General features: G+C 40.2%; 1 protein-coding gene across 2 annotated transcripts in view; it reads left to right on the forward strand.

The window, feature by feature from the left end:
- Positions 1 to 1,070: 1,070 nt before the first annotated feature.
- rbpjb (recombination signal binding protein for immunoglobulin kappa J region b) overlaps positions 1,071 to 12,140 on the forward strand; it is a 92,894-nt gene continuing 81,824 nt past the window's right edge. For both annotated transcript variants that reach the window (XM_080052230.1, XM_080052231.1), the window contains exon 1: positions 1,071 to 1,175. In XM_080052230.1, coding sequence (XP_079908356.1) covers positions 1,156 to 1,175 — 20 coding nt within the window. In that variant the 5' untranslated portion in view covers positions 1,071 to 1,155. The remainder of the gene's footprint in view (positions 1,176 to 12,140) is intronic.

The raw sequence follows: 12,140 nt of genomic DNA on the forward strand, positions 1-12,140 counted from the left end.
GAGCCGTCTCTGTGCATTTACCGGCGTAATACTCTCACAACACGGGGGAATAAATAAAGAAGCGGCCGGTTTGGCCAAGCAAAAACGAGAGACCGCTGGCTTGTTCCACAGCCCAATAGTTTGACCCATATTCTGGCCGCGGCTATCGCAGTCCAGCCTAAACCCCGCCCTACCAGTAAGGGTAGGGTCGGTGGTGGAAACACAATATTTAGTGTCGACATATTATTGCACCAAAACAGTAGAAGCTGCACTTTTCTTTAATTGTATTTTGTACTGTTGTTGTATCTGAACATAGCAAACAAAATTGCACAACTATAAGGTCAGTGTCTGTTGTGTTTTTGTATTGAAATAAAACATTGTTTATTTATTTAGTGCGTATTGGCATCTTTGAGCAAAATACCATCAACATTTTCGCCATGGCGCTGCGCATTTCCTTACCCCCTTGCCAGCGACCACCTTGACAGACATTTCCTGGGGGAAACACAGTTAAAGACAGTGTGTATTTGCAGTCTCATCACCTCTGCCTGTTGTTGTAGGGTAGGGTGGTAGGCTATACAACACTGGGGTGGGGGGGGGGGGGTAGGCTAGTATAAAATGATAACATTATTAGTTTTGCCTGTAATTGTTTATTGTTTGCAGATGTGTATTCTGAATAGTCCTACTGCAGAAACGCCATGAGTAGACAGGATACATGTTATAAAAGCTGTGTGAGCCTGGGAAAAAAATCTAGGCTTTCCTCGCCACAAGCGTTTCTCCCCCTAAAGTCGATCGGTGCTGTAATTTATTACCCGGTAAACACGTGGGAATAGTATTTCAGCGCCACAAGATAAACAACTACTCCGCTTCACGTACATCTCGCGAGAGGTGTATCTGCCTCTGTGCGAGCCTATTGTGAGAGTTTTCCAACTCTCGCGTGATCTCCGAAGTTTCCCACGCCTGTTGTTGTGGCGTATGCCCTTTTCGCTCTCTCTCTATATTGCGTGCGACCCACCGCCTCCCCCTTTTTGTCCTGTCGTCTTCACCCACCCCTTTCTCTCCGTCTCCCTCTTCCCCGCACCTCCAGTCCGCTTCTGTTGTCTCGGCGGATTGTTGGACTGTGGGAGAGGAAAAAAAGGATATCGCGAGTATTGGAGTTTTGGTGAGAGTTTGTGGAAGATGGCGCCTGTTGTGACAGGGTGAGTCTGAGATTTGGGGCTGACGGTGGGGGAACGGAGTTGAAAAAAATACACGTTATTTCCAAGAAATGGCTTATTTTGAGTATGTGCACTGTAGCCTGGGTACACCACGGTGTTTGGGCAACTGGTTTAGCTGCTAGAAGTAATTTATTTGTCTCAATGTGTTCGCGTGCGAATGTGTTTTTTTCTTTACCCAGCGAACGCTACTTGCATGCGCTGACTGTTGCTGCAGTGTTTTGTGAGCTAGCCACAGCTAAGCGATATTTCCCCCTCGGTGGTCTCCTTTCCCCTCTAACAACAGCGAGTTGTAAGCTAGCTGGCTAGCAGAGCGAGCTAAACACAACCAGTGAGGCTTGGTATCAAAAACAATTTTAACGTTAATATACGCCCCCAACACACACGCACACACACTTACGACTGCCTTACGCTGAAAGCAAATGTCCAATACATCCCGGGTGCTGCAATTGTTTTCGAAACGTGCTCACTGTTTTAGCTGGGCGGCACGTTCAAGAGTTGGGATCCACGACTTAACATAGCTCGGTGTCCGACGATGGACGTGTGCTAGCGATATCTGACTTGAACACATCGTGGCTTTGTGATTATGGTATCCTATTTGGCTGTCTTTTTGAATGCGCTGCCGTGGGATGGCGTGCGCTTTGCTGTAAATATACAAGTTTTTTTTATATGCATGGGTTTTGACTGAAAGAACAGTTGCACATCTGCCACCACAGTGGATTTTTCATTATATTTTATAGTTTTCATATAAGATATACTTGTATTCATTGATTCTTTAAACATATACTTCAGTTGAAAAACTTGGAGAAAAAAGATTTTTTTTTATGTACAAAACAGAAATAAGTTTAGACAGCTTTTTGTAATCCATACAACAACTGGTGACAACACTCATCGATAAACATGCTCAGCAGATATATGGGCTTGACGATCATTACTAGTGAAAAGATCCAACTCTTTCACTAAGCCTGAGCGTTTAATTTTGTTTCTAATTTGGAGTCTGTTCAGTGATGGAAGTGACGTTTTCTATCCCATTTCCCCACGAGGAGCTTTAACTATAAGATAACCAGCTGCCTAAACACCAAGCTGGAAATACTTTTTTTTCCTGCGTCACATTTGAAGTGTTAAAAAAAAAATCTGATATGTTAAAATGTTCCATATTTAAACTGATTATTAGGCTTAGTGCACGTTCAGTAATTGCTACTAGATAATACATCTGCGATAAGCGCGTGAGCCAGGGCTTTTAATGGGAAAACGTCCTTTGTTAACATTTTCAAATTGCACATTGAAATGATGGAGATTGTCGAGGGTGTGAGCCATTTAAAATGCCTTCTTCTGTCAGTCTTTGCATCAACAGTAATATATGGCCCTAACATTCGACATAAATTCACTGTAGCTTGGACCTGATGCTGATGGCGTAAACTCTGATTATCATTAGCTTGCACAAACCCTCTTCCTTTTTTTCGCTACTCTTGAGGCTATAATCCCCACAGACAGCTCAGTGGGTGACAGACATTGGCTGGTTTCGTTAGAGGTGTGTGTATGTTGGAAGGGGAGGTGGATTTGTGAGGGAGGGAGGGGGTTTGCTATGCGTATTCATTTGGGGCTTTCCAGCAGACCCCAACTGATTTCAGTTGCGTGAAAGGGGGTTTGAAGGGACTAGGCAGAGGGAGGGAGGAAGCGAGCTAGAGGGCAGGCGGGTCAGGTCTGGGTGGCTGGCCACCTGTCCAGATGATATCTCCAGATTCATGTGTGTGTGTTTCTGTGACTGAAAAGGGATTGTGTGTGTGTGTGTGTGTGTGGGGGGGGGGGGGGGGGGGGGGCTCAGAAAATTAGAGTGCCATAAGGGGTCTTTTTAGCTGATGGCAGGTCATGTTCACAGCAATGGTTGGAGGCATCATAGGAGCCCCATGCCCCCACGGACTGTTCAACCGGTTCTGGCTTTTTATTTTTATGGGCTTGTTATTGTTATTATCACTCTCTTGTAAAAGCTTAAGTTTTAGCGTGACCTCACAACGTTGCTAAGACATTTCTGGAGTTTTGTTGTGTGCTTTGTGTTTTTAAGCCTGGTGAGACCAGCCTGATCTTGGAGCGTCTGGACTTTCAATCTGGCCAATCAGAGCCTGTGTTCTGACCTAACGTTCGTCTTCAATCAAGCCTAGTGAGACCAGCCGTCAACGACTACATAAACCAATTAAGGGTTGCCTTCTACACTGCATTCCAAATTATAAGGCAAATTAGATTTTCCCATATTTTCCTAAATAGTCGATGCAAATCACAGTCAGTATAATTTTCAAGTCATAATATAATAATAAAAGTATTTTTTTCAAAAATAAAAAACTCCAAATGCACTGTTCCAAATTATTATGCACAACAGAGTTTCAAAACATTTTATAGGTTGTAAACAACTAAAAATGGTCATTTGTTGAATTTGCAGCATTAGGAGGTCATATTTAGTGAAATCAAAAGCTATTTCAATCAAAAACATCTTAACAGGCCAAGTTACATGTTAACATAGGACCCCTTCTTTGATATCACCTTCACAATTCTTGCATTCATTGAACTTTTGAGGTCTTGGAGAGTTTCTGCTTGAAAATCTTTGCAGGATGCCAGACTAGCCTCTCATAGCTGCTGTTTTGATGTGAACTGCCTCCCAACCTCATATATGTTTTGCCTGAGGATGCTCCAAAGGTTCTCAATAGGGTTGAGGTTAGGGGAAGATGGGGGCCACACCATGAGTTTCTTTCCTTTTATGCCCAAAGCAGCCAGTTACACAGAGATATTCTATATCCCCGACAGAAAGCTATAGTGTGAGCGGCCACAGCTTGTATTTTGGTCATATCTAACACTGGACTGTAGGCTTATATAAATGTGCAGTGTTTCCCGCAGGATTTTTTTCAGCAGCGGTGCTGTGGTCCCCGAACCCTCTAGGGGGGTCCGGGGGCATGCCCCCCCTCCAAATTTTTTTTGTACCCTGTACATTGGAATGCACGAATCTGGTGCACTTTGATAGGAGAATATGCACTTAAATCCTATTCACACAGTCCTGTGTATTACTGTAGATAGGATTATTGGTGTTGTAACTTTGCCTTTTGTGTCTTCATTTACATATTTTGACATTTTTGTATAGAAATTAATATTTAAACAAAAAATGCCACAACGCAAAAATAATTTGCACAATTTATTTACAGATTTTTGCCTAATGCTTAAACACTAAAAGTGGTTGCTATGCCCAAAGCATCACAACCTCTGACTTTTGTAACCATGCCCTAAACAAAAGCACCAACCCTACAAACACAATAAGTGCTTTGCACTGTGTTTGAAATTCTCCAACACACTTCTTTCAAAACACTACACACTGTTTTTTACACAAGACACATTGTTCAAAAATTAAATCTCCTCCAATCACAGGCAAAACACCTCTCAGGACCTACCACTGCACCCTCTCTCTCTTGTTCTCCTTGCTTCTCTGTCACTTCTCTTTCCTCCCTTACATGGTCTACCTGTATTTTCTGTAATAAACTTGAGCACTTAAACAACAAGTAAGAAATGCTAGAAATCTTATTTGTTTCCTTCAAATTACCCTATATACATGTATTTGTAATGTTCAAATAATATCACATAGCATTATGCATTCAAATCCAAAAGAAAATTCTCATTACCTTGAAAGTTTGCTTCCCTAATTTGCTTTACTAACCTCAGCTCCTCCATCGTCCCCGTCTGCCTTTCTAATCACCCAGCTTTTTAGACTCATCTGCAAATGTAATATATATTATTTAACTATACATTGTGCACAGTGCATCCATTAAGAGCTTGTACCAGCCTTTTAACCTTTGAGCCCTAAGCCATTTTTGAGACGTTTTGGTTTGCCTGGATTTATTCTCTTATTAAGATTGCATTCATCACCCCTATAATGCATAGCTGTCAAGCTATCATTTATTTGGGTCACAACCTGGACTATCAGAATATGTGTGCTGCAGTGATGTCGTTTGAATGTAGGAAATTATCAATTAGACAGTAAAAAAGCAAAAAATATCTCACAATTATTTATTGATATAACACAAAAAGGCAAATGTATTAAAGCGGCAACGAATAACATTTAAATATCTTTTAAACAGCCTCATGTTTCCTCTCATAATCATAAATTACCTTTAACAGCAAACGAGACCATCAGTGCAAAGAAAGACGTTTTTATATAGTTTTTATTACTGCATTTGATCTGGTCGTACACCCAGTCCGATTTTCGGTTCACGCGTGCATGCTCTATGGTCACATATCCGCATTGGTCGCAGATTTACGTGTGGCGCAGCAACGTGAATTGAGAAGCCTATGGCTCCAGGGAAGGGGAGCGGGAGCCTTGTTTGAGACAGTTGTTTGTAGTCATAATGACTGATAACGGGGCTGAACCATCAAAGAAAAAAAAGAAAATGCAATGAAGAAAAGCTAAATGGGAGAGTGATAGGCGGGCGGGAGGGCGTTGCCAAGCAACGTATACACAATTTCACGGAGCGAAACTAGACTGCAGTGTTTACTCCTAAATGAATGAGCGGTAGCCTACTAAAACAAAGTTTACTTTGCCTCACCAGCATCATCAGATGACCATTATTCATCTGAAATAGTCATTATTTACAACAACATAAACACATTACCTCATCGTGATCCATAGACTACTAACTAACTGCCATCTCACGGACACGGACTCGTTCAGCTATGTGAGAGGTGACAATGCATCAACTCATTGCAATCAGGTGTGTTTAGCACTTACTGGCATTAGTTGATGCTGTGTCACTAACCGCTCTCTTGAAGCCGAAAAGAGTCCGGTGCCCTCACACTTTCAACACACGGACACGCACCATATTGCTTCCTGATTATTTGAATCTTGCTCTCCCTGCACAAGCTAGAAAACAGCTGGCGTCGTAAAAATACTACCGCTTTTGTTCAAAGGTGTCGCCAACGTGCCGACTTACTCGTAGTAGCTTTAAGCTTGTTATTGCTTAAAACACTTCTTCTTAGTCTCGGGAGTCAAAAAGTGATGAGAAAATTATAAAATAAATATAAGTTATACATAATAGAAACTATTCATGCTCTTTTAAAAAGTCCATAGGCTTTTTCCCTTTCCCTGCATTTATGCTAATGACCACATGCTTACAGGCGATTAGCATAAATCCCTGACTAAAATACGCGATGAAAACGGATTTTATATGGCAATAAAGGACAACATCGGATCTAACAGTATGGATTAATTTTTCAAAGTTCCCGAAAATACACACACACACACACACACACACACACTGTAGTCTACTAGAGGAAAAACGGCACGGTTGCGGTTTATAGCCTAGATCAAATAAAATAAAATAAAATAACGATAGGGCTCAGAGGGTTTTTAACACTGGTGGTCATGTAGCGACACATTTTAGCAACTTACGCTGCTAGAATCAATAGCCTCGTTTGAGAAGGAGCTGTCTTGCTAAGACCTGCGCAATTATGACACTCGTCTTGCTGAGGGCACAGCATTTTTGCAGCATTTTTGCTGACGCGCATCATAATTGCGAGGGTCTGAGCAAGACGGCTCCTGCTCAAACGAGGCTATTGTAACTTTGCAACCGTGTAGGCTACTACTGCCAACAACTGCCACACTCGCTGTTAGGTTATTTTTCTTCTTTGATGTTGGCTACGTGATGATGTGCTGCGCAATTTCCGTTACGTGCTGCCCATTTTCTAAAAGGAGCTACGTACCAAAAAATAAATAAATAAATAAAATAGAAAATGCGGAGGAGAAGATTTTTATAGCAGCGGCGCACGTTCACTCAGCAGCGGCACTGCGCCGCTGCTGAGTGAACGTGGGGGAAACACTGATGTGTTGTACCTTTGCTGTCTTTGGGTTAAAAAAAACTCCTTCAACTCAGTATCCGTCTAGTCCAAAAAAACTCTGTCAGCTGCTGCTGCAGACGGGCTCGGAGAGTCGGCATCGGCGCATCATCAGTCATTCAAAGCAGCGGTAGTAATCACTAGGGCTGCAACTAACGATTATTTCAATAATCGATTAATCGGTCGATTATTTTTTCGATTAATCGATGAATCGGATAAAAAAAATAAACATTTGTAAATGCCGCATCTTTATTCAAAAACTGAACATTACTTCAAATTCACAGTGCAGACTGAAGTGTCAAAACACCAGGTTATTGCTCCAACGTCCCGGAACTATTAAAAGTAATATTAAATGATAAAAAATTAATAATAAACTTAACTGGGATAACACAAAAAAAAACATACAATGTGTGATATACATTTATACAGTATAAGGGATGTCCATGGTAAACCAGTCAACCGATAATATTTTTAACCGGTAAATACTAACGGTTAAAAAAATTAAATCATCTTAATTTCTCTCAGATGACAGGAGATCGTTAATTTGTATTGATATTGATACCATTTTCAAGACTCCTTCACGATCCAAGTCTTTATTGATATCACAATTGATAATTTTCTATTATTTTTTTGAAATAGAACTTGTATTATTGCTTTAATTGCTGATATGATCATAGCTCAAGATAGGACATTAAACAGGTCATAATTCCATCTTTACTATCTATTTTATATTGGTGGGAAAATCGCCAAAATATAAATTTTTTTTTTTTTGTGTTGCATTTGAACACATCAATCATATTACTGAGCCGGCCTGAACACATCACAGTTGACATGTTTGGTACTTTTTTTAAGCTAACTAGCTCTATATCCTTCCGATTTTAACATGGATTTAAAATCTGGATCACTATTTTTAACTGACGGGACTTTCTACACCGTTCGGTTGTGTGATTACTGCCGCTGCTTTGAATGACTGTTGATGTGCCGATGCCGACTCTTCGAGCACGTCTGCACACCGTCTGCAGCTGCAGCAGCAGCAGCTGACAGAGTTTTTTTGGACTAGACGGATACTGAGTTGAAGTTTTTTTTAACCCAAAGAAAGCAAAGGTACAACACTTTTATATAGGCCTGCAGTCCAGTGTTAGATATGACCAAAATACAAGCTGTGGCCGCTCACACTATAGCTTTCTAGGGCTGGCCCGAATTATTCGAATATTCGAATACTCGTTCGGAAAATTAGTATTCGGAGCTTAAAGGCCTACTTCACCGGTTTGAATATGAAGGTGTATTGAATTCTGAGATCCTATGTAGTATAAATGTGCAAAAAAAAATGAAATTGGTTCATCCTAGCCTGAGAAAAGGCAGAAAGAGTTTTTTTTTTAACCCTATATTAATCTTACTGTGACATCACAGTAAGATAAATATAGGGTTAAAAAAAAAATTACTTTGTAAATATTACTGTGATGTCACAGTAGGAGAAATCACAGTAATATTTACAAAGTAAGGTTTTTTTTTTAACCCTATATTTATCTTACTGTGATGTCACAGTAAGATTAATATAGGGTTAAAAAAAACACTCTTTCTGCCTTTTCTCAGGCTAGGATGAACCAATTTCAATTTTTTTTGCACATTTATACTACATAGGATCTCAGAATTCAATACACCTTCATATTCAAACCGGTGAAGTAGGCCTTTAAATTAGTATTCGGAGCTTCGTTTTTTTTTTTTTTTTTTTTTTTTTAATTTTTTTTTTTTCAAATTTTTTTTTGCAAGAAGCTAGTACTGCAATATAATGTCATCAAATAATTTTATATTTGGATATAAAAGTTAGTAATATTGTAGTAGTAGTAGTAGTAGTAGTATTGCTCATTTAGGAGGATATTACATCACTAAGTGTCATAGCGCATCCATTACTTCACCTCCGAGCGCGTAAATCTTCAACAAAATATGCAGATACTGTCAAAATCGGTTCCAGGGAGTATATAGGGATTATTAACGTTTTTTTTAAAAAAAAATTAAAAAAAAAATTTTTAATATTTTTTTTTTTTTTTTTTTAATGTTGTTTTTGATGGTGTGTTTTTCTGGAACGAATATTCGAATATTCGCTCGGAAAAACCAACGAATATTCGAAGCCTGAAAAATGGTATTCGGGCCAGCCCTATAGCTTTCCCGCACGTGAAGCGAGCCTTCACGTGCGGAAGGCTCGCTGTGGGCGCATGAACCTGTCGGCGGCTGGATGTAAACAGTGCTGCGCCTGCAAGTGACTTATTAATCGCGCGACTCAACGAATCGATGACCAAATTCGTTGCCAACGCTTTTAGTAATCGATTTTATCGATTCATTGTTGCAGCCCTAGTAATCACACAACCGAACGGTGTAGAAAGTCCCGTCAGTCAAAAATAGTAATCCAGTTTTTAAATCCATGTTAAAATCGGAAGGATATAGAGCTAGTTAGCTTAAAAAATGTGTCAAATGTGATGTGTTCAGGTCGGCTCAGTAATATGATTTGATGTGTTCAAATGCAACACAAAAAAAAAGAAATTTGAGATTTTGGCGAAAACTTGTTTTCCCAGCAATATAAAATAGATAGTAAAGATGGAATCATGACCTGTTTTAATGTCCTATCTTGAGCTAGGATCATATCAGCAATTAAAGCAATAATACAAGTTCTATTTCAACAAAATAATAGAAAAGTATCAATAGTGATATCAATGAAGACTTGGATCGTTATCGGTTGACTGGTTTACCATGGACATTCCTTATATACTTTATAAATGTATATCATAAATTGTATGTTTTTTTTGTGTTATCCCAGTTAAGTTTATTTTTAATTTTTTATCATTTAATATTACTTTTAATAGTTCCGGGACGTTGGAGCAATAAACTGGTGTTTTGACACTTCAGTCTGCACTGTGAATTTGAAGTAATGTTCAGTTTTTGAATAAAGATGCGGCATTTACAAATGTTTCTTTTTTTTATCCGATTCATCGAAAAAATTATCGACCGATTAATCGATTATTAAAATAATCGTTAGTTGCAGCCCTAACCAGATTGATGCATTTAACTTTAAAAGGATAAGGTTTCTTCTGCAGGGGCATGCCCCCAGACCCCACTAGAAGGTCCATTCTCACCCAGCAGGATCTAAAAATCCTGTGAGAAACACCACATGTACAAACGTATTGAATGTGAAAGCATAACCCTATGCCCTCATTCTTAACGGGCTGTCAAAAGAGGCTCATCCCAAATGGGGTTCGTTTTGGTCAATTTCTTCTAGAAATTTGATACGCACGTGGTGCGCATACTCTTTATCAGCTCTTACCACCGGGCCTAAAAAAAATTCTAGGGGAAACACTGCTGAAGGTGCCAACCAGCTCTCTCCCCATGATTCCGGCCCAAAACATGACTCCGCCACCTCCTGTCTGCCGTTGCAGCCTTGTTGGGACATTGTGGCCATTCACCAACCATTCACTACTCCATCCATCCGACCATCCAGGGTTGCACGGCACTCATCAGTAAACAAGACTGTTTGAAGATGAGTCTTCATGTATTCCTGAGCCCACTGCAACTCTTTCAGCTTGTGATCATTGTTTAGGGGTGGCCAAATAATAGGTTTATGCACAACTGCAAACTTCTGGATCCTACACATTGAGGTTTGCGGGACTCCAGAGGCACCAGAAGCTTCAAATACCTGTCTGCTGTTTTGTGATGGCATTTTAGCAGCTGCTCTCCTATTCCGATGAATTTGTCTGGCAGAAACCTTCCTCATATTACCTTTATCCAAATGAACCCGTCTGTGGTCTGAATCGGCCACAAATCTCTTCACAGTACGATGATCACCCTTAAGTTTTCGTGAAATATCTAATGTTTTCATACCTTGTCCAAGGAATTGCACTATTTGACGCTTTTAGGCAGCAGAGAGATCCTTTTTCTTTCCCATATTGCTTGAAACCTGTGGCCTGCTTTAATCATGTGGAACGTCCTTGTTAAGTAGATTTCCTTTGATTGGGCTTACTTAGCAAACTGATTATCACAGGTGTCTGAGATTGATTTCAATACAATACCATCCATGAGTTTAAATTAAATACAAAAAATTCAATGTTTATGACACTTAATTCCAATTTGCATAATAATTTGTGACAGACTGTATATATGGACAGAACCTGGGGAGGGTCTGACTGGAGGCTAGATTGATGACTACATGAACCAAATAGAAGCTGCCTTCCACTATAAAGGACAAACCTTAGGTCAGAACGTGGGCCCGGTCACTTTTTGACCTGACTCCTCTCCACGCAGACTCAAGAAAGTCGTGCAAGTTTCACATTTGCTTATCTCCCACCAATCAGTTGTGCCTCGACAGGCTACTGTTTAAAAAAAAATGTTTGCCTTTAATTTGGTGTCTGGAAATCCGCTTATTAGCAAACAGGAGAAGATCATGTGTTAGTTTCTTGTCTGAACACTATTCTCACTGTGGTCCTTGACACTCTTTGTGCATCAGTGCAGATGACAGATACCAATTAATCAGAAAAAAGGGTTTTATTAAGGACTGTATTCAAGGGCGTTGGTAATTTCATTTGATGCATATTTCCTGTAATTGCCACATTGCCATAGAGCTTTGGAGCACAGACTCATGTGCACCAACAACTCATTGCGAGAGGATTCCACCAGAGAGCCAGGCCATTTTTAAAAGCAGCTGCTGCCACTTTGACCCTCCCACATGACGGGGAGGGGATTCTGTGGACATATCGTTGGGATATCCCGGCCAGAAGTCCGCCCAACTTCTTTCTCTAACAACGTATTTACCTGTCATATAGTTTCTCTGTATTTGAGCATTTATGAAAAATAAATATTGGGAGAAAAAATACAGTTTCATCTGAAACATATTTCTCCTAGAAAATGGGCTTCAATTGTTGAACATTTGTGCTTAAAGCCACTACGAGTAACATGGCACGTTGGCGTCCCCTTTGGACAAAAGCGGTAGTATTTTTACGACGCCCGCTGTCGCAAAGCTGTTTTCTAGCTCGTGCCAGGCTTGCGAGTGTGAACTGAGATGGGCGCAATATAGTGCATGTCCGTGTGTTGAAAGTGTGA

Source organism: Ammodytes marinus (genome assembly GCF_949987685.1).
Source record: "Ammodytes marinus genome assembly, chromosome: 23".
Lineage (NCBI taxonomy): Eukaryota > Metazoa > Chordata > Actinopteri > Uranoscopiformes > Ammodytidae > Ammodytes > Ammodytes marinus.